The sequence below is a fragment of the Lepidochelys kempii genome, chromosome 13, assembly GCF_965140285.1.
Source record: "Lepidochelys kempii isolate rLepKem1 chromosome 13, rLepKem1.hap1, whole genome shotgun sequence".
Lineage (NCBI taxonomy): Eukaryota > Metazoa > Chordata > Testudines > Cheloniidae > Lepidochelys > Lepidochelys kempii.
In genome coordinates this window covers 4,962,487-4,985,608 of record NC_136392.1, presented here as the reverse complement: position 1 = coordinate 4,985,608, position 23,122 = coordinate 4,962,487, and the positions used below count along the sequence as shown (strand labels likewise).

The following is a 23,122-nucleotide window of genomic DNA, read 5'->3' as shown; positions in this document are numbered from 1 at the left end:
TTTACTTCATGTTGCAATGCGCTGGGGAAGCACTTTAACAAATCACTCATGTCCCGGCAAAGCACAAATAGCAGGATGCCATCTGCCAAGTCTCTGGGGCCAGGAAAGTGAAGGAACTTCCTCTTCTTCCCGCCCCTCTCCCCCACATCAGAAGAAGACTGTCGTTCCACCCATCACATGTTCTTACTCTGGCTGTGGGGGCACTGCTACGCGCTTTTGCCAGTAATCTCCTCGCTCTTTCATATTCGTTGTTTTCAGACTCCAGCTTCACAGCAGCCAGCCAGATCTCTTCACTGTTGGGATTGGCCTACGAGAACAGAGTGAAATATATACTCTGATTCATCAGAAGATTTAATCCTTTGTTTGGTTCAGATTAAAACTGTAATCAGGCCCTTGTCAATCTGCACCAGGATTCTTTCAGCTCAAGCTCTTCCCAATCATCTATGGCCTTTTAAGGTTACAAAGAGTTCTCCCAAACAGACCCACAATCCAAGGAGCTACGCCAGTTTAGGAATTGGACGTTTAATTTCTAAACTGCACAGAAGAGTTGGTCCTTGAACCTTCTTCTGAACCACCAATTACAGTGAAAAGATTATAACGCTGACGCAGGGACTTTTTTTTATTACCCCTGAACACAGTGCCTGGCAAAATGAACCCTTGATCCCTGACTGGGGTCTGTAAGTGCTCCTGCAATACAAAATAACTTCAGGGCATCAATGTTGGAAAAGGTTCAGAGCTCTAAGAACAATTAAAAATTCCAAGAACCTAGCTGTGGAATCAAAAATCAGTCACCTCCAGTAAGAACAAGTCTCTGCTGTCATTCAGTTTTACTACCACTCTGCTCTGGAGGCCCCACTCTCCTCAGCATCAGCATTATGGAGCTCCCCACTCCTTTCAGTGTCTATAAGATAATTTCCTTCATTATGCAGTAGGCTGACTATATTGGTCCAGGCTACAGACAATTACAGGGGGCAAATAGGAGGGCACTGCACTATCTGTGGGTATGATCCTGGTTCTGGAACCCAAACCTGTACATTTCAATGAATGGAGGAAGTAGACTAATTCATCCAGAGGAACCTGCTGATAGTGGGGAGACTGCTAATCGGAGAAACTGGGCTGGGAGTGGCAATTTTGAAAGGGTTGCAGTCTACTGGGTTCCTTCCAGCCTGTTTCTCTTTTCTATCTGGGAAACACAGAAACAAAAAGGAATGAGAGTTTTGCCATTTTGAAAGGATAACTTTGCTGCTGCGGGAGCTCAGAGCCCTCTCTAGAAAGGACCTACTCACTTGCTTTGCTCTGTTCCACCCTGGCAGTAATTAATTTATGCATCTGCCAAGTGCTCAAGTCTGTTAAATGAAGGCTACACCCACCTGGAAAGCCAGGGCCAAAATGCTTCTGGCTGCAGGCACATCTCCAGCCAGCCACTTTGATTTGGCTCCCATGAGCCACAGCACTTCTGCTTTAGGACAGTGAGCCACCGCTCTCTGCAAGAGAGCCTCCAGCGATTCCCTGAAACGAGAAAATGTGAGCTACGATAACTCGAAGGCACAGCTATAAAACTGAAGTGCCAGACCCTACTTCAATTATTACTCGATGTTATAAATAGTTATTGTTGCAAAGTCCAATGCTGTAAACTCTGATAAATCATGTCATAAGGAGAAGGGGATGGGTTCTTTTTCCATGAAGTTTCTAAAATCAACTTCTGAAAAGGGCTCGACAAAAAATGAATCGTTGTTAAGACACCATCATTTGAAGCAAGGGTTTATGGAGAGACCTCATATACAGCTTGTGTGTCTTGGAAAGTGCTGTTCAGCCCAACAGTAAACCGTACTACATATGGGGGCAACTGACGAAGAAGTCTTTTCCAGCAGTATCAGCTGAAGTAGCCTGGATCACACTGATAAGAAGTTATGTTTTCAGTAGAGTAAAAGTTTATATTACAAGTGAAATGCGGGGGTAAAAGTCAGTCACCACCAGGAAACTTGAAAGGCAACTGACAGCAGTGGAGGAAAAAACAAACAAATGTGCTGAGAAAGCACTCAAACATTACAAGTTAACTCTCAGATCCCGCAATCAGTTACATCTGAGTAGTCTCATTGGCTTTAATGGGATTACTTGCGAGTGTGTATGTGTTTGTAGGATTGTGGCCATAGGCCCTTACAAGTTTAGCCCCTCTTCCAAGCTTTCTAAGGAGAAAATATTAGATGCATGTGACACAGCACAAGCTTTAGATATGCTATCTGCAGTGGCTTTTCTTTTCTTTTTAAATTTAAGTTCAAGAGTGATCTTAATCAGAACAGTTATCTGATACAAATTAGCAAACTTTGTAATTAAAACCTGACTGAGGGCCTCCCTGCACACACACTGGCTCACTGACCACCCAGTGTACTTGGAGAAGTTTAAATGAAACACATGCTAGATTTCTAAGTGACTTACCATCCTACATTCCCACCATTTCTCATATGTCCCATTCCCAAACAGTTTAACACCACGTCCATATCATTCCCACATACCAGGTAGCCCCAATCACCAAGAGGATTTTTAATGACTTCACACCAGTATTATGTGCTGTCTACCACCATAAGAAATTAAACTCATCTCGGCATACAGTTCCAATGGATTTTCATCAGCTCAGAGACTTTCTAAATCCTGTTATTCAATAGTTTGTGGTCAATTTATTAGCTTCTTTGCTTACAATAACCCCAACCCACACACTTTAGAACTGTAAGAACACCCTTTTGGTAGCGTGAGAAACATGCAGCATACGTACCTGGTTCCATGGTTCTTTTCAAAGTAGGCTGCTCGCAACCAAACACTTTTCTTGCTTGGGAAAACTTGTAAGGCATAAGCATAAATCGCCCGAGCACACTCTAGGGCATTGTGAGCAACACACTAGAGAAAAACAAAGGGAGGGGAGTAAATCAAAAGGGAGTCAGTAGAGGGCCTAGAGATATAAAGTGCAGGATAGAATGACGAACATATCAATGGTGACACAGAGCTCAAGGTTTTACAAGAATTCCGGTGACTGGTATTTATCAAGTCCATATATTAGCAACAGGACAAACATCTGAATAACAATCACTTAGCGAAAATTAAATATATACTGGATTCGGAATAATGTTTAACTCTAAATAAGGTGCAATGGTGGGATTCTCACAAGCACCTAGGAGTCTCAGGAACATGAATGCCATTGATTTTCAATTGGGCTTGTGCTCTTAAATCACTTAGGTGATTTTTAAAATCCAATGTTTTTAAAATTGGTCCTATATGCTTGCATATGCATTGCTTACCTACAGAACTCACTGGTGAGCATGATTACATGTGCACACATGGCTTTGTAGGCTCAATTCCAGGTTAACATATTGAAAATGTAGCTTTGGAAGTTTTATAAAAGTAATACTGGTAATTTAGTTATCAGTGCATATTCAGTCTGTCCAGACTGACAAAGAAATCCAGTTAGATTATGTAAACATTTGAGCTAGAATTTTCAGAGGAGCCTAAGGAAGTCTGCCACCTAATTTCCTTAGGTTCCTTTGAAAATTGCCATCTTGGCCTACAATATCTACTCCTATTACTGCAAAATTTCTGCGCAACTAGCAGTCTCTAGAACAGGAAGGTTGCTGCAACTAAAATTGAGAAGTGCTGACAGAACTCAGAGACAAGCTTGCACAGAGTCTGTTGGTATCTGGCCAGTAATATCAGCCCTTCGGTTTCATAAAAAACAGACCTACCTTCCCAATTGTCAGTCCCTTTCCCCTACTATAATTCAAAGAGAACAGAAAGGCCATAATCGGACATACACTATCTGCATCTTCCATCCAGGTATGTTTCCGATCTTCTTCTTCGATCCCAATCCCAATCACAGCTCGCATAATAGCCTGACACGTGGCCACACTCCCAGCTTTATCACACTCCTCAGCATCCTAAAGACAATGAGAGCAACACTAAGACAATCTGTTATTTCCGTCTGAAAAGCCAGCAAAGGAGACAGCACATTCTGTAGCATCCTTTGAGCAGGAGAAGACTGACAAAGCATGACCTCTCCAGCCTGGAAGGGTGCTCTATTTCACAGATTCCCTTTGGACTGACCCAACTGTGGATTTTTCCAAAATAAAATGCTGAAAACTATGAAGGGAAGTGAGGGGAGAGAGCACGAGAAGATAAGAAACGTTCCAAGACAGACTGAGCCGTGAAACCTAACAAAAATCCTGTGTGTGAAAACATACACAAATTGAGGATGGTGGCATCAGTGCTCATAACCTCAAAATTACTGATCTTCCTTTACATTTGGCTTGATTCTCAGATCTCAATGTTTAAATAAAACGCTGTCGGCCACCACCAAGTTAAGAAACATTTGGCACATTTATCAGAATTCACAGGAGAAAAGGTTTGTTTTAATATACACAACTCAAAAAAGGCTAAACAGATTTTCTTGAAACCTGAAAAATAAATTCTGCTTCTCACAGGACATCCAGCATGGAAAATTCCAGCACTACAGAAATCTGAGGAGGAGGACAGCAGGTTTATAATGGAATTTTAATTTCAACCCTCATTAGATTGGCTCCTATTGCTATAAATGAAGTTGTATCTGGTTTAAATGATAATGGGAATGGTAGTTTTATAATTCAAAGATATAGTTTCCTTACTGAAATTCTTTTGAGTGGTGTGCCAATTGTGCAATGCACAGGTGAAGAAAAGCTCTGTGTAGCTCAAAAGCTTGTCTCTTTCACCAACAGAAGTTGATCCAATAAAATAGATTACCTCACCCACCTGGTTTTAGTGCATATATGAGATTAAAGTTAACAGGGTAGGCTCAGACACTGCCTTACTTGAATTTTAGTTTGCATTCAGAACAAGAGCGTAGCATATGAAAACACTTTGCTGCCTTCATGCACTCCACCAAGTGCTTTAGGCCAATAAAATAAGTTATTTTAAAATAATTTTCTGCCTTTCAAGTGCAATTTTTTAAACAGAAGGATTAGAATATTAAGCCAATTGAGAGGTATATTACAGAGGCTATTGCCAATCCAGGGGCTTTGCAGGCATCATTGTTATCCAAAACATTCAGATATGGACACTGCACAAAATCACTCCCCTACTTTTTGCTCTCCACATGCAATCTATTACACCCATTTCTTGTGATGTGTTGTTGGAAAAGGTCTCCTTTTGGTGAGTAGATGGCTCTTAAACCAATAAATCCAGGTGTAGGTAATACACAAAAGCACAGCTGGAGGCTTGTGCCCCCAACATCCCCATACAGCAGCTGCTTGAAGTAGCGCGGTTTAAAAAATAAAAAATAATAAAAAAAAAAAGATGTAAATCTGACTACAGTAAAGTACATTCTCCAGCTTGATTGCACGTTACTCCCAGACATACCACTTAATCATGGCACTAGCCTGGTTCCTTCCAGCTCAGATAGTTATTGATCAGAAGTGACTCAGACATGGACACTGGTTTATATCAGAAATGTTAAGTTCCATATTATTTAGCATCAGTAGACTTCAGAGCGGGAAGAGAATGAATAATCTGAAACGTGACTGTAGTTCAATACTAGGATGCACAGAAGGGTTTTTTAAAAAAGGGAACACACACAAGTACCTGGATCCACTGCTCCCTGTTGATTTCTACCCCATTTGCCCTGAGGGACGTGATAGCTCTGTCAATGATTTTCTCCACCATCTGAGTGTTTCCATTGGCTTCCTCCAGTTTGGCAGCAGTTATCCAAATGTGACGGTCTGTTGGAATGTTCTCACGGGCTTTGTTTAAGACTTTGCGAGCATTCTCGTATGTCTCCAGCCTTGCCAGAGCAAGCCAGAGCTGGACAGCAACAACAAATTATATATTAAAACAAGGAGACGACAACACTTTATACAGCAGTATCTGCCCAGTCAACAGGAGAGAGAGAGAGAGAGAAGACTTTGGTAGATTCTCCCCATCCCACATTGTAGCTAGGCTGCAAGATGCCAATATATAAGTAATAAAATAATCAGCGTTTACCACTGGCCTTGAAAATTCAATACCTCTTATTCCAAATCTGTGAATATGTTGTCTCTGTTGGACTTCTGCAGTAATATCTTCTGTTGTGCTGTCAGTTGGATTTATAGCTCAATATATAGTTCAATGTTTTTAAAGTGAATAAAACAGTGGCCTAAGTAATGTGTGTGTGTTTGTGCAATTATCATAAATGCATGTGCAAATTAGGTAACTGCGCAAGCAAATATGCCTAACTAGCCATTTATGGGTACAATTACCCAATTTACATGTACAATTACAGTAACAAGTACCCAACAAAATGAGGTGTAAAAACATGCTGAAAACCACCACCTGAGGCGTGCAAATTAACCCAGAAAGATACTGCCAGACCTGTCTTACTGGTCAGTTAAAATGCCTGGTAAATCCGCACATTGCACTTTACTGTCAACTTTGTTTTTCAAACCTTGTAAACATCAGATCCTTTCTATAGGAACATCCTTAACCTGTAGCAGAGAGAGATTTGTTGACTTACTTCCACACTGGTTGGGCAGCATTCCACTGCTCGGCTCAGCATTATCCTAGCATCTTCAGGTTCTTCTAACTCCACTGCTGCCTTCCACAAGCGTACTGAGTTCGGAACATGCTCAAGGGCTAGTAAGGTGAAATAATAATATGAATCTTGGTAAAGAGAGAGAATGCTGTACTGGCAATAATCACTTCTGCAAATATAGCTATCCCTTTTCTTTCATAGAAGAAGTCTTAAAAAAAAAAATCATTAAAAGTTGTGCTCACTGAAAAATAAAAGTGGAGTTGGAGAGGAAGAAAAAGTACTGTTTGTCCAAACCAGAAGGTCCTCTTGTTTCTCTTCAGCCAGTACAAGAGATGGAATTGGAGCAAAATCTAGCCTGAAATTCCACAGGCTGCAGAAGTCTTAACTGGTAACATCTGTTAATTCTTTCAGAAACTGCTTCAACAGTTGTCAGAACACAAAATCAGGAAAGCAAGGAAGCCATAAAGCACTGTTTCCCCAATTCAAGCCAAACAAAAGTGATTTTCAGACAACTGTTGTGCAAGTTAAAGGCTTTTCCATTTAATCTTGGCTGTGCCCAGTTTGAGATTTTAGAGCTGTTAGATATTACAGATCTAAATAGGGTCCAAATCAATTTTAGAACATTATGATAAATGTTTTAGCTCCTTAGGACAGGCATTTTGTTACTGCGTCTTTCACTCAGGTATAAAAAGAAGCACGCAGGGATTAATTCTGACAAAGACAGATATGACAGAGGGTGTTCTATATTTTATTTACAATCTCTCGCTGCTGAAGTTGGATTAATGTACCAGACATATATTACTCCTCCTCCTCCATCCAAACAAATCTTATCCACTACAGCATGAAACCCACAGCGTCCTAAACCCTCCTTGTCTCTGCCATATAGACATCTTGGAGTGTGAGCATATGCAAAACACCTTAACATTGAAAGTTCCTATAAAAGAGTCATGCATCCCAGAGAGTATAGATTTTATTCAATAGTAAATTTGTTCACCAGTACATCATGCATTAGACACCATCGTGTAGTAGGAAGAGAGCCTGAGATACAAGTCCTCGTATTAGAGGCCTGGTATGAGACTTGAGCGAAAGTAGTGGGCACCTAAACCTGGCCGGGCACCTTTGCACCTTCGCGGATCTTGCGGTCATTGGGTAGTTTGCTTGAGGTCTGCTGTGCCGGCTGTCTGCGCAGAGCTGGGACAGCACACACACGCGGCCAAACATCTAACAACACATCCTAATTGTCAAAACCATCCCTCAACAATTAAGCTCTCTTTTAAGCATTTGCTGACAGTTTAATGGACAGTGGTTTAACTTTCCCCAAAGCCATCTATCAACATATTACCCAAAAATATATAAATTATGGTTTTGGAAGAGCTTTGAAAAAAAATGTTCCAGGCCAACACTAAAAATATACAAGCCACTGAATTCTAAGTGTCCTTTCAGTAAAGATTCCATTTAACCAAGAGCTTTTCAGCTTATTTTAGTCTTGTCCAAGCGGTTTTTATCCTTGATAGAAATGCATTCCCAGCAGATTTTCCTGGATGTGCTGTCTGAAACATTAAACTTCAAAACAAAACTTTTCTCAGCTCACCTTTTGATACCTTGGAATTTAAAGTGACATTGTGAACTTAAGAAAAAAAAAATCAAACTTTTTTTTAAAATCTTTTCTTACTACAAGCAACACCAAAAGATAACAACAACAGAATATTTCTCTACTTTTCAGGTGTTTTTTATTTGATGCACTTCGTGTACATTCAGTTTCATTGTTTTGCCTCTCTGGTTAGTCTTTTCCATGCTTATATGGGAATGTTATAGCAACGGGGAAGAGAAACAGTTTTAAAACAGGAAAACGTGATTGTAAAACCACAAAAAAACTGAAAGATGATTCCAAGGCAAGTGTAACATCTGAAATTACTTTTAAACTCAGTTTTTGAAGTTGAGCAGGTTTCAAGTTAAAGGTGTCCCTTTAATTGTTCCAACAAAGGTCCAGAGAAGACAAAGATTGTTATCCCGAGCTTCTCTCAGACTCAAAACCAGTGAGAAATACATATAGAAAATTATTATGGTATTCTGACTAGCTGGACGTTAACTGTTCTTCATCAAGTTTATAGTGGCAGGAGCTTTTCTTAAAGTATTCTAAATGAGTAATGTCAGCCTCTGATAGCTTTAAGTGCTACTTGGCAGGAAAGAGCATTAATTTCTACACCTCAAAATAGATTCTAGCACTCAGCTTGCTGCCTCACTAGAGACGATAAAAGCATTAGAAGCTCTAGAGTGTTTGCTGGGTGATAGGATCATACAACCCACAGAAACAAAAGAGAAGCACATTACAGGATCATATTTCAGTGCTGTTATTTGGCACTTAGCCCTGATTATTTTCTGGTAAATACTGGTTAAAATCACCAGTCCTCACATGATTCCTGATCCAAATACCTCCAGGCATCAATTTTGTGCTGCACCATAGGAAGCAGTAGCCTAGGAACACCATGAAGCTGATAGTAACGTGTGGAAATCAGAAGCAGCATGATAAACTTGTATTCTTTTCCACCTACATAAACAGCTATACACCAAACTTTTTACCAGATAATATTCTGAACTGAAAACTAAAAGCTTCTCACAGAACATACAAACTCTCTAATAATTTAAACATCAGACGGAAAAAAATAACTTGTGTACTTAACATGCTGTAAATCATTGTTATAATCCAGCTCACAAGTCAGATCCAGAAATCTATCACTTTCTCATATGACTAACATCTGTTTTTCTATTTAATACTTATTGCAACTCTTATAGGCACACACACACACAGTTTAATAGCAGCAGCTGTGCTTAGCAGCACATTGCAGAACAAATTCTTTTGCAGCATCTAACCCGTAATTAAAAAGCCACACACAAAATAAATATCTGAACTCTTGCAAGTTCCAGAACAACAGCTGCAACCCTGAAGTGCAAGTCTTTTATTCAAATGTTGGCAAGTACAACACAAGTGTCATTTCATCACAGATAACTAACTAAGTTGCAACAGTTAGGTAGGAGGTAATTTACTTCCCTTGGTCCTAATCCTTGCAGCAATCATACTAGATGCTATGCAGTCATTTAATACTGTGGATTGATGCATATTGAAGATCTACAAAAACATTAAATCCTTAACCTTCTCCCTAGACCTTTAGAACACTGCAGTAACTCTGAGTGTTTGTTACAGAATTTAAATGCTAGGATTCAGCAGCTTGACAGGGAGGTAGTTTTAGTCTCTTCTGAAATGGGACTAGCAGATTGACTTCAAACAGCCAAAGAATTAATGCTGTGGTGCCATGGGCAAGACCTCTAATTTCAGCACACCAGGATGAATGGTCATGAGAGAGAAGTGCCAGCCATGCTGTTGTGTGCTAGTTAAGGAACAGGCATTATGAGTTTGAAGGAGGCAGTACACTTCAGATGGACGAGAGCTGTGATGGCAGCAGCATAAAAGATGCAAGCATTTGAGTAAATAATGTAGAGAAAAGCTATCTGTCATAGGAACATGGAAATGTCCATACTGGAGATCTATCCAATCCAATCTCCTGGATCCTCTGACCAGATGCTTCAGAGAAAAGTATAATACCTCACCCCTTGTAAGCCTCTAATAGTTAGAGGCTGGCTTAAGTCCTGAAGCACAAGGTTTAATATCCCTTCCAAAGTTTTTGTTGTCAAAACTATAACTCTATATCCAATCCCATTTTGATCCTGTTAAGTTCTTAGCCTCAACAACTTCCTGTAGCAATGATTTCCACAGTTTAATCACACATAGTGTGAAAGAATATGTTCTTGCTGACGACATGAACAACAACATTTAAAACCCCAGGCCATGCCCTAAAGAGTTTATGTTTTATTATATTTTTAGAAGAACGCTTGCAGGAAATTGAAGGGTTAGTTGTTATAACCCTGTAGAAGGTCTCACCTTTCCTAAGGACACGTTTCTTTGCTCGTATATCTGTCTCCAGTTCTGCTGCTCTGATATAAATCCGGACAGACTGTGGGAGGTGGCGGACTGCCTGGGCCACCACAGCCTTAGCCGTATCTCCAGGCTGCAGCCGGGCAGCTTCTAACCAAACATCTTCACTCTGTGGGTCAGCAAACAGTGAAATTGACACCCTTTCCATCGGCGCAAACAGTGGCAAAAGTTCCATAACAAGTTTAAACCAGAGCTTTTGGATAAACACTGTTCCAGCTCCTCTGATAAGTTACAGGAGAGGTTATATTAATCTATACCAAGAAGCTTAATGGATGAAAATATGCTTTTAGTAAAAGAGCTAGCCATACTCTTTTCACAATTTTTTGGAACAATCAACAGGGAGGCAAAACAACTCTTACCTTGGGGCACATTTCTGTCCCCTTCATGATGAGGTTTCGAGCTACTTGCAGTTTGCCAGTGACCTCTTCCAGGCGGGCTGAAGCTATCCAAGCTGGTGGATGATGAGGGTTGGTCTCCCGCACAGATTTCAGAAGTAAACGAGCTTTCTTGATGTCACTGGTAAAAGAGAAAATACAAACAAAGCTTTTAGTAAGCTAAGGAACAGCTTTCCTTCACCAATAAGCTCCCCACACCCAGTTCCTCACAATCACACTCAGATGCACATTAACTCAGACCTCAGACATTTTTGCACACAGGTAACACATTGTATACTACCACTATACCTTTGTGGAGAATATATTGTATGTAACTGAGGTCAATGTGAAGGTTGTGTATATTTAAGTGAGATTTAACCCATTTTGGCCAGATACATTAGAAATATAAACTTCCATTTACATGCAGAAGGGTCAACCATTAATAAATGCCAAACCACTTCACCCCAAACTAGACTTACTTGATATCTCCTCCATGTGTAGGTATCATAGAATTCAAGTCTGTCAGATATCCTTTTGGGTCTACCACAGTTTGGCCACTCACAGAGTCAGACACCTGGGAAAGTAAATCCAAAGCTGATGAAATTACCAGTCAGAGCACTACAGTTTGGGCAATGAAAAATACAGTAAGAGTGAAAACACACAAAAACTGTTCCCTCTTAATTTACATGGTCATCTGATATGAAAACCAAAATGGAGTAAACTGGAAAACTTTGCACAATCTTTACACAATTAAGCCATATTATCAGAGTTTAAGCAAACAGAGAGGGGAATTAAGAGGCTTAATCAAAAGCAGAAAAATGTATGCAAATGAGATTAGAAATTAAAGGGAAAGTTACTGAGGTAAAAAGATCCAGAAAGGGTGCTCCAAATGGCAGCTGCAGAGAAGACTGCTCCTTTACACAGTTACTAGTGTTGGTACAGAAGCTGAGAGGGGAGGACTGAGTAGAGAAGAAAAACATCTGTGAAGCAGGATGGAGCCAGTCCACTGAGGATGCTTTTTAGCTAGACCCTGTTACAATCAGAAAATAGGAACTGAAACCAAGGCAATGCAATCAAACCTCTCTATATGTGAGAAACTAGGCAGAAATAGCCTGCACATGCTGTGTAGATATGTGTAACTATGACAGACTGAATTTCCATGTTCCCGCTGAATTCCGATCTTGAAATCTGGTGCACTTACTATGCAATGCCAATTACAGAAAAATATTTACATTTGATATTTGACACACATCACCAAAAGTTTAATGGTGTAGACTTACAAAAAAATCCCATTAATTTCTTCAGTGAGCTGATCACATTAGACATTAAGACCTTCAGTTTTGAGAAGTTAAGGGAATCTAATATGACCTGTCCTATTGACTGGGTTTCATTCAAGAGAATTGTCAAAGGCACGAGAACTTGCTGCAGGCACCAAAGCTGATAGTCACCCTAGCCATTAACTGTTATTTGTTAATATTACATATGCTCTAGTTTTATGTTTTAAAAAGTTGGCAAATCCATGAGAACTGTTGATTTTACAAGAAATGGCACTGGTACCAGCTTGCAATTAAAGATAACATGAAGCTGGCTTGCTTAGTTAATCCTTTCCTGGGATTTCCTTAAGAAATTTAGCTGAAGAGTAAAGTAATTAAATATTTGATTTTACTGGGGAGAAGGGACAATTAGAGAAAAAAATTTTGTAATGTTGTCTACAGAAACATCCCCATGATTATGTCTATAATAGGCATTTGCCTTTCATGCAGCTATTCATTCAACATTCTATGACTATGTAAAAACAAACATACTCTGTGTATGTATTCAATCATATCTGATGTTAATGATACGGTGCATTTTTTACTTCTGTGACAGCACTGTAGAACTAACACAGATACGGGAAAGGAAGACCGATTCTGTTCTCTCACCTGAATCAACAGGACTGTTAGTTAAGTTCCAAACATCTGGCCAAATTTTGCCTTTAGTTATACTGTGCAATCCCTCTCAGATAATAGGTTGGCCAAGCAGAACAAAAGGTGCAATTTAGCCTGACAAATCTTTAATATTTGCAAATATACACCACAGAGTCAAAAAGCACACAGCTTGACTCAGATCCCATGGGAGACTGTAGTGCTGATAGTTAGAAATGCCATCTTTTCACTTCGGAAGCACAGGGAAATTTGCTCTTCAAATCACTGAAATAAATATAGAACTCCATGATACCATTTCAGAATAAGTGTTGTGTACTGAATGGTTCACTAATTAAGATAAGAGGAACAACCATCGCATCAAACTAAAAACTGACTCTGTAGGTCTGATGTTCATTTTTGCCACGACTGGCATGCTCAACTCCTCTGTGATGATCCAGAATGCACTGACCCATCTCCCACAGAATTCCTCTAGAACAGGCCTGTAGCTAAGGGCTGTAGGGTATTCTTTTAATTATTATTGCCCTGCTTTTCAATGTTTTTTTCACTATTTAATATCCCAAAAAGAATAAAACAATAGTTTTTCAAAACCAGGCTTCATTACAAAACAGGTACACCTTTCAGGGGTTATGGTGTTCCTGTGCCCTTACCTGGCTCAGTCTCATATCCATCAAGGTATTCCTGGCCTGCCCAATCTTCCTCATATCTAGTTCACCTGTCCCAGGTGTCATTAGCCCAGGTGTCATTCCTCCTGGATATGGAGTGTTCAAACCCCCTGGATACGGAGTGTTCAGACCGCCAAATTGCTGCCAAAAAATGAGACATCATGTTAAGGTTTATGCTGGGATTTACAACAGAACTCAAGGGAGTTAGATGCTCAGCTCCTATGGAGTTTCAATAGGTGATAGATCAGGGGTGGGCAAACTATGGCCCATCAGACGTTTTAATCTGGCCCTCGAGCTCCCACCAGTGAGTGGGGTTGGGGACTTGCCTCGCTCTACCCACCTGGAACTCCCCAGCCCCTGACTCCCAATTCCCTTTATGAGAACCACCTTCTGGCACGCAGAGCCACACTGCGCAGGCGTGACTTCACTGCGCTGTTTCCAGGATTGGAATCCTGCCCCTACGCGGCGACAGCCCTCCCTCCCACCCCGCATGCAGCAGCGCGCCCAATCCCCTCCCAGTTTCCTATGACCCCACCCTCGAAACTACCCAAGGGCCGCACCCATCCCAGCTAGGGTGCCTCTGCCCGTGACTGGTACAACAGCCTTGGTGTCACTGCCAGCAGGGCCCCTAGGAGTCCCCGGTACAACCCTGTAGAGCCCCCCTCCCCAGTCACATCCCTTTTAGATCCCCCCATGCTAGACCCCCATCGAGTTCCCCTCCCCCACAGAGCATTCATGGCCTGCTATACAATTTCCATACCCAGATGCAGCCCTCAGGCCAGAAAGTTTGACCACCCTGTGCTAGATGTTTATGAGTTTGAAAATCTTTCCCATAGTATTGCCAGTACAAGTTGAACAATTGCCGCCAAGTCACAGTATGAACTGTGGTTCTTATACTGGGAGTTGAATAACTTCCTATAGACTATCAAGTGGTACTATTCAACAGTAAAACATGAGAATAGGTATGTTCTCAGATTTTTTTCATTAAGTGTCAAAAGATGATCATGACAATATTAACTGAAAGAATATTAGCAATAAAGTCATGTAATCATTTGGTGTCAATTTAAGTCCAATAAGTTTTCTCTTCTATCAGCTGATCACAGTACTCTGCATCCATTTAAACAATTAATTATGATCCAAAAACTTCAACCATTGACCTGTCAACTGAAAGTGAAATGTCTTAATTCTAGAAGAAATTGAATACAGCAGCCACCAAGGGAAGTTTAGATTCCGCTACGTGTTACGTATTTGGAAAAGTTTCGGTCAATAAAAAATACAATGTTGGTTTACTGACCAAAATTAATTCTGGACATCCCTTAGCCAAACGGAGCTAAAACAAAAGGATTTTTAGAAGCTTCCGATGTTAAAACAAAAGGCTGTCTGATTATTCTTGCTCAGATTCTGCTCAGCTCCAGAGTTTGCCGACTAAAATAGAAGTTTCCAATAAGCTTGGGACTGCAACACACAGCAACTTCTTCTAAAGGCTCTCATACTAAAGAGGTCTTTCCATATGCTATTCACTTAAGAAAGGGTTATAAACCTAGTGCCTTGTCTTTATTTTAAATGGAATTGCAGGATGTGTTCTAGGCAAAGAATAAGGCACATTTCACAGCCAAGTACTTGTCTCTAGCTACTATTAAACATTTTCTCCAATTTACCATGAGTAAAGCGGTAACTTCTCCGTGTTTGTTTTCATGCTCACCGTTTGCCGGGGGTCCACAGAAGTGTGATTCTCCCCAGTCTGTAAGTGTTTAGCAAAGAAACTATCAGGAACAGGAGTCAGTTTCTCATAACGTGGGTTCCTCTGACGTTTGTTCCTAGCATCACCAACTTCTGGAATACTCAGCCACTCTTCCTCTGTGACTTCCGCTAGCTTCCTCTACACAAACAAAAGCTGTCACTACTAATTTTAGAAAATTCTGCTTTTAAAATTTACAATTTTTCTATTGTTTAGTGGACTCTCAATCCATTGGTTTCAGAGAATTCAGGGTCAACTGAGTCCCATTTTGAAATAAAAAGTCAACATTAAAGAATTTCAGTGCACAGGGGAGTTGTATACTTTTAATAGGAACCCTCTTTGTACAGACTGGGCTCTTGACCTGATATTTTTATACTTTTGCCTTGTTAATTGGTAGAAATTGTTTTTAAATTTTAACAGGGTGTTATAAATATGTAGTTTAATCTGACTAACTGCAATGTCCATCTTGAAAGCGTTGAGAGTCAGGACTGAAATTTTTCTTCCTCCACATCAGTTATGTCAATCCTGGACATTTTAATAAAGCAGAATTGCAACATAGCTTCTCAGCTGGGTGACCGGACCAACCAACTCTCAGGGTGCAGGGCTTGTTTATACTTGTGGAGCCAAAAAGATTGGATACCAAAATTTGTGTATATTTCAAAACCCTAATATGCCCATTTGGAATGGCAATGATCACATACACCTACAACTAAATGGCTGGTAAGTATTTAATCCTACCAGTCTTGAGAGTACATACACACACAAACTACCAATAATATTGATTTACTGTTAACGGCATATACCAACAGTACTCCGGTTTAAATCAATACTGACCAGTTAAAAAAAAAAAAAAAAAAAACCAACCTGTGTCCCCAATCCAAAACCATTTGCTGAAAATCATACTACAAGACTTAAGACATTATCAGCCCCAAATTGGTTTCTGCATCACTAGCTGCTACCTTCATACCCATTCTTGTCTATTATTCAATGGAAATCAGTTCTAGTCTTAAGGCAGGGGACATGCATAACATTCTTAACAAAATACTATAGAATAGGAACTGTGCAAATAAATGCCCAAAGTCACGTCCATCTCTTCACTCTTAAAATGGGCTATTTTCTTCATAATGTGTAGGACAGTTATCTCCTTACTTTTAAATCTGAGAACTGCTGCTGAATTTTGGGACGTTCCATACGGTACTTTTCAATCTCCTCTTTCTCCCGTTGTTCTCTAGAAAATAAAGAGTGCTGAAGCCAAGCTCACTGAAACTCTAAATCTAGTACCATTATTAAAGAAACCTGTTTGTCAGAGCTCTTAAGGCATAAGCCTGTATCAGAGAACTGTTAACATACTGCATATAGCAAGTTGAAGTTATTTATCTATTTACAGAAGAATATTAAATATCTAGTCAAATAAGACATATTTCAGGATCCTCAAGCAATAATACTATAGAATAAAAACTGAACTTTGGATCCAGGTTTAGTCTTAATCCCCAGCTCCCTATGGATCTGATAAAATACTCTGTTTTTAGTAACGTTTGTTAATAAACATAAAAAACGTCCAGATTAGAAGACTTTTCTAACAATATCTCACTTGTTGTGTGATGCATTTAAGTTCAATCATATTAGTTTTGGATTAGCATATCTCTAAATCACCAAACCTCAGCCACTTCAACCATATGCAAGAAAAGCTAGTCAGTATTAGCATCTGTTCAAGGTGTCATGCAAAAAGCACTTCTGAAAATCAGACCCACCATCTCTCACATTGGCTACCCAAAATCAGTGGCTGCTTTTGAAAATTTTTCCTTTAGAGATTTGCCCAAGAACACAGATTGAGACAGTGGAAGAGCTGGAAACAAAAGTCACAAGTTCTGACTCCTAGACCCACTACAATCAGCAAATAATGCCTCTCTTGACAGTGCAATAATTATACCTTCTCTCTTTACGCCGTTCATCCATTCTCTTATCCAAAGCTGCATAAATAGCATCAGCTTCCTCATCGTCTTTTTCGTATGGACCACTTGAGAACAGGCTCCCAGCATAGCCGTTAAACTGAGAATTTTAAAAACAATAACTTCAGTTTAAAGATGCTATTATATATCTAGCACAGTTATCAACATCATTCGGGATAAGGAAAAGACCTCAGCAAGCCACTTCTAACAAGAGCATCCATCTAACACAACCCTAAATAAAAGCAACCCTTCCCTTGCCCATACTGTATGAATTTCAACAGCAAAACCTTTTAGTAAATAAAAATTCCCATAAGGTAAAACCATTTCCTTCAATTTTGCCTGGTTCAACTCAAGAGACTATACAGTCCAAATAAAGACAATGACACGTCAAAGGGCAACAAAGCTCAGATTTCACTTCTGGAGGCAGACGAAAGATGTATCCCACAAAGTACCGAGACTAATGTTTTATTTATAGATCCCTCCCAAGATACTCAGGGCATGATATGGACAATTAAACCATAACATACAAACATCAAAACAAAAACCACAAACAACACTGTGGCATCTGTACAAACAAAACGTAGTGTTAAGTGACTCTACAAGGAACTCTGCCCTGGTCTCCTCTACTGTAGATCTGCCATGATTAAGGGGGTTGGGGTGTGTGTGTGTGTGTGTGCACGCGTGCGCAGGGGTAAAGGGGAGCAGAATTATAGACACCTCCCTCAGCCAGGAGGAAAAAGCTAACAGGAATGCTACAGTTACATCACCTCATCATAATTGGTGTCATTCAGATCTTCATCATCATCATCAGCCTGGTTTTTCTTCATCTGGTCCCCAACAGTTCTCTTCCCTGGTGGAGCATGACGATCATCCACTGGGTCATTGGCATCTCGAGCTGGGCCAATATCAGAACGGGTGGTAAAACCCGTGGCACTATATTGAGAGACCGGTAGCCAGCATTTAGCCTAGTAGAAATAGTGCTACAATATACAGATGTCTGTTTTAATCACTCTGAAAGTGAGCCATTACAAACCTTAGAATCATAGGACTGGAAGGGCCTCGAGAGGTCATCTAGTCCAGGCCCCTGCACTCATGGCAGGACTAAGTATTATCTAGACCATTCTTGACGGGTGCTTGTCTAACCTGCTCTTAAAAATTTCCAATGATGAAGATTCCACAATCTCCCTAGGCAATTTATTCCAGTGCTCAACCACCCTGACAGTTGAGAAGTTTTTCCTAATGTCAAACCTAAACCTCTCTCGCTGCAATTTAAGCCCACTACTTCTTGTCCTAGCCTCAGCGGTTAAGAAGAACAATTTTTCTCCCTCCTCCTTGTAACAACCTTTTATGTACTTGAAAACTATCATCATGTCCCCTCTCAGTCTTCTCTTTTCCAGACTAAACAAATCCAATTTTTTCAATCTTCCTTCATAGCTCATGTTTTCTAGACCTTTAATCATTTTTGCTGCTCTTCTCTGGACTTTCTCCAATTTGTCCACATCTTTCCTGAACTGTGGCACCCAGAACTGGACACAATATTCCAGCTGAGGCCTAATCAGCATGGAGTAGAGCGGAAGAATTACTTCTCGTGTCTTGCTTACAACACTCCTGCTAATACATCCCAGAAGGATGTTTGCTTTTTTTTTGCAACAGCATTACACTGAAGACTCATATTTAGCTTGTGGTCCACTATGACTCCCAGATCCCTTTCCGCAGTACTCCTTCCTAAGCAGTTGTTTCCCATTTTGTATCTGTGCAACTGATTTTCCTTCCTAACTGGAGTACTTGCATTTGTCCTTATTGAATTTCATCCTTTCTGCTTCAGATCATTTCTCCAGAATATTTTGAACAAACTTGTAATTCACAGGTATGTTACCTGGCCCCCATAGCTAAATGATGTGATATCATGCAGGAACAACTGTCCTCTTAAAGAGACAGTTTTGTGCAGGATGGACCCAGGTTTTATACAGCCCTGTTCGCCCACCAGCTATTATCCCAACACTGCCACTCCTCCAGGTCCACCTCCTTTTTAAAAATATGTAAGACCGAGGGCAGGCTGTTGGCTGCTCAGAAGCCCTAAGTCCCCTGTCCCTAGCCTTTCCCCACTCTCCCAATGCTCTTTAACTGCATTAGAGTTTCTCACACTGAGCTCCTAAGGCCTTGCCCACATGTGAAAGTTGCACCACTTTAACCGACGATGTGAATTTAAACTGATTTAGGGCTTGTCTACACTCACCCGAAGAGGCTAGCTACACTGATTCAGGTAACCCACCCCCCCGAGAGGCGGTAGCTACGTTGACAGAAGCGCAGTCTACTGTCAGCTGAGCTGGGTCGCGCAGGAGTGTGGATTTTTCAACCCCTGCGAGCAAGGTAGTCTAGCAACCACAGTGTAGACACTTCCGACGCAAATCCACCCCCGAGCGAGGAGTTACCCCAACCCAACCCCCAGTTTAGAGCGGGAGGACTTCTACCGCCGCTCCTGGAAGTGGAGTAGGTACACCATTTAAATGGGTTTAAATTCACCCCAGGGGTACAACTGTCTCATGTGGACGAGACTTAAGGGGCCAGCAGAGGGGCTGTCTTTGGCCGCCCTGGGACCCACGCCGGGCGGCCCCAGCGCCCCCCACCCACACGGGGGGGGGGGCCTGCACGCCCACACAGCATGGCGGGGGGGGGGGCACACACCCACATGAGTTGGGGGCGGGAAATAGGGACGCTGAGCCCGGAGCGTCCCGGCTCTCCCGGGCCCGCAGTGCTGGGGAGGGACTGGCGGAGGGGGGGGGGGGGTCCCCAGCGACGGCGGGGGGCCCAGGCCGCCTCTCGCTCACCCGCGGCCCAGGCCCGGCACGTAGCCCAGCGGCGCCGGCATGCCCAGGAACGGCTTCTTCTTCTTGTTCATGGTGCCGGTGATGGAGGCGGTGAGGCCCGAGGCCCCGCCGGGCCCGGCCGGGTTGGAGCCCCCCGGGGGCGCCGCGGCGGAAGCGGAGGCCGAGGCGCTGCTGGCCGCCATGTTGGGGAGCCGCGCGAGGGGGCGGCGCTACCCAGGCGAGCCGCGCGCGGCCGGGAGGGCCCGGCGGGCTCCGTGTCGCTCCTCAGGCCGGGCGTGTGTCACACACACCACACACCCACCCCGTGTGTCACACACACAGTCATAGACATACACCCGCAGTGTCACACCCGCCCCGTGTGTCACACACACAGTCATAGACATACACCCGCAGTGTCACACTCACCCCGTGTGCTACATACACCCAGAGTGTGTGTCACATTCATAGACATACACCCACCGTGTTACACGCACCCACCCCGTGTGTTACACACACACACAATGTTACACACACAGTGTCACATTCATAGACATAAACCCACTGTCACACACACACCACGTGTTACATACACACAGAGTGTGTGTCACATTCATAGACATACACCCACAGTGTTATACACACACATACACACACCATGTGTTACATACACACACAATGTTACACACACACACAGTGTCACATTCATAGACATAAACCCACAGTGTTACACACACACACACACAGCATATGTTACATACATACACAGAGTGCTTGTCACATTCATAGACATACACCCACAGTGTTACACATACACACACACAATGTTACACACAGTGTGTTACATTCATAGACATACACCTACAGTGTTACACAGTGTGTTACACAACAGACACAGTGTGTTACATTCATAGATATACACCCACATTACACATACACAGTGTGTGTTACATACCCAGACACATGTGATGTATGTCACATACATAGATATACACCCACAGAGCGTTTTGCACACAGATACACACAGAGTGTGATATATAGACATACACCCATATGGTGTGTTACACAATTTTACATGCACACAGTCATACGCCGTGTTACATACAGTATTACAGACATGCTACAGACACAATATTATGTACATAGACATACACAGAGTATGTTGCATACACAGTGTTACATTGACATACACACACATACACAGTGTTACGTACACAGACGTATACACAGTGTGTTACATATGCACATACGCATCTGGAGTGTGTTACATATGCACACAGAGTGTTAGATACATACACATATATACAGCGTGTTATGCACATGCACACACAATAATTACCCATGCATTCACACAGTGATATGCATGTGAACACCCAGCATTACATACACACAGGCACACATAGTGCATTATATACATACACACACAATACATTATTTATATACTATTACCCCCATTTTGACCTGAATGGCTAGTCAGGACTTTGTAGGTTATTCCAGTTGGGAGCAGAAATTGACAATGGAGTTTGGTATTTTCTTTGATGCAATCTTGTTTATTTACAAGGTATGTACAAGGTTCTACTTCTTACCAGGAGGAACCAAAACCAGGGGATAGCTTTTTTGCGTACAAGCCCAAACTTCATTCATCCATCATGCGTGACCCAAAGCCTCTTTCTGGACTTCTTCCAGGGCCACATCATGCTTTGACGCTGCTCCGTGGCTTTCTTGCTCTGCCTTTAAGTCTCTCTCAGTTTCATGTCTGCACTCCATCTTCAGCTTGTTTTTTACACACACACACGCTGGCCCAGTGGCGCCCTCTGCCCATGTGGTGTTAATTTCTGAGCAGACTCCATTATAGATTGTTTTAGGTAGGGCCCCTTAACTGTCTCTGACAGGTATTTTACATGAAGGGCATGTTCACACCCATCAGTTTCAACAAGGATTTAACCCAGCTCATTACAACGGCACACTCTCTCACACACAGAGCGTGTTACACACATACACATCCCCTCAGTATGTTACAGAAGGGGGCAGCAGCCTTCCTAAGCCCAGGCCTGCGAAGATCCCTATTGCACATGCAGAACCTTTCATCCCCAAAGGCCCCAGGATATCTGGCAAACTGCAGATGCTGCTTCTGCCATGAGGATGCTGCATCCGCCACGACAAGGGGATCTTTTGAATGAGGAAGCCAGGACCTTGTCTACACTAGGTCTAATCTTTTTTTCTTAAATTTCCCACTGTTGCTACTGCTCTTTTGGGCCGGCAACTGGGAGCGCGAGCGCAAACAAAGCTCCAAGTGTCCACTAGAGTTTCACGCAGTGTGGGTTTCTCTACACTAGAAACTTGCATCGGCGCAGCTACACCTTATATACGTAGTTACACCGAAGTAATCCTGTAGTGTAGACCAGAGCTGTGTTGCATAGACCTGTGCTGAGTATGTTGGGTGGGGCATTATGAACAGATTTGTTTTTCAAGGGGGCTGTCTTGGAGGCCATTCATTGGTAGCACAGAGTTCAGGGAGTACTTGAGAGGCAGGGGTCTTTGGGCCCAAACCAATGGGGATATGGGAGAAAGTAATCTGTTAAGGAAGTGGAGTTGCAGCTGCATAGTTTCCTTTCTGGATCTGGCCCTCTGTTCATAAAGTACCTCTGAAGCACAGCTGAGGTTTCCCACTTCATCAATGTGGAGAAGGCGGGTAGTCCGGAGAGAGAAAAATGGTACATTGTAAAGTTAGGGCATTTACTTCCCGTTGTTGCCTCGGCACATCATGATGCAGCGTGATAATGGGATGTCTGTACGTCAGCATGTCCTTCGCATCGTCAGAACATCACTGCTACTTTGCTTTGCCTGGTTTCCATTCACCCAGTAAAGCTACCCAGGTTCGCTGGAATGAATCTCAGCCCTACTTCATAAAAATGTCCTTGGCAGAACTTTCAACATATTCTGGAGTGAGTGACAGATTTATAGCAAGTATCAGAGGGGTAGCCGTGTTAGTCTGGATCTGTAAAAGCAGCAAAGAGCCCTGTGGCACCTTATAGACTAACAGACGTATTGGAATATAAGCTTTCATGGGTGAATACCCACTTCGTCGGATGCATGACGAAGCAAAACAGGCAGATTTGCTTTAAAGCTGCATTAGAAATATTACAGAGCTCTACA

General features: G+C 42.0%; 1 protein-coding gene across 2 annotated transcripts in view; it reads right to left on the bottom strand.

Annotated features, from left to right (window-relative positions):
* The window catches only part of PRPF6 (pre-mRNA processing factor 6), a 35,128-nt gene extending 14,882 nt beyond the window's left edge, over window positions 1-20,246 (bottom strand). The window contains exons 1-15 of one of the 2 annotated variants that reach the window (XM_073308979.2): window positions 19,991-20,243; window positions 17,930-18,095; window positions 17,144-17,262; window positions 16,363-16,441; window positions 15,178-15,354; window positions 13,461-13,616; window positions 11,368-11,462; window positions 10,874-11,030; window positions 10,461-10,623; window positions 6,506-6,624; window positions 5,599-5,817; window positions 3,801-3,923; window positions 2,771-2,892; window positions 1,371-1,509; window positions 188-307 (exon numbers count right to left, since the gene is read on the bottom strand). In XM_073308979.2, the coding sequence (XP_073165080.1) occupies window positions 188-307; window positions 1,371-1,509; window positions 2,771-2,892; window positions 3,801-3,923; window positions 5,599-5,817; window positions 6,506-6,624; window positions 10,461-10,623; window positions 10,874-11,030; window positions 11,368-11,462; window positions 13,461-13,616; window positions 15,178-15,354; window positions 16,363-16,441; window positions 17,144-17,262; window positions 17,930-18,095; window positions 19,991-20,172 (2,136 nt within the window). In that variant the 5' untranslated portion in view covers window positions 20,173-20,243. Of the gene's footprint in view, window positions 1-187; window positions 308-1,370; window positions 1,510-2,770; window positions 2,893-3,800; window positions 3,924-5,598; window positions 5,818-6,505; window positions 6,625-10,460; window positions 10,624-10,873; window positions 11,031-11,367; window positions 11,463-13,460; window positions 13,617-15,177; window positions 15,355-16,362; window positions 16,442-17,143; window positions 17,263-17,929; window positions 18,096-19,990 lie in introns of both variants that reach the window. The other variant, XM_073308980.2, reaches the window with a different exon arrangement.
* Between the last annotated feature and the right edge of the window lie 2,876 nt (window positions 20,247-23,122).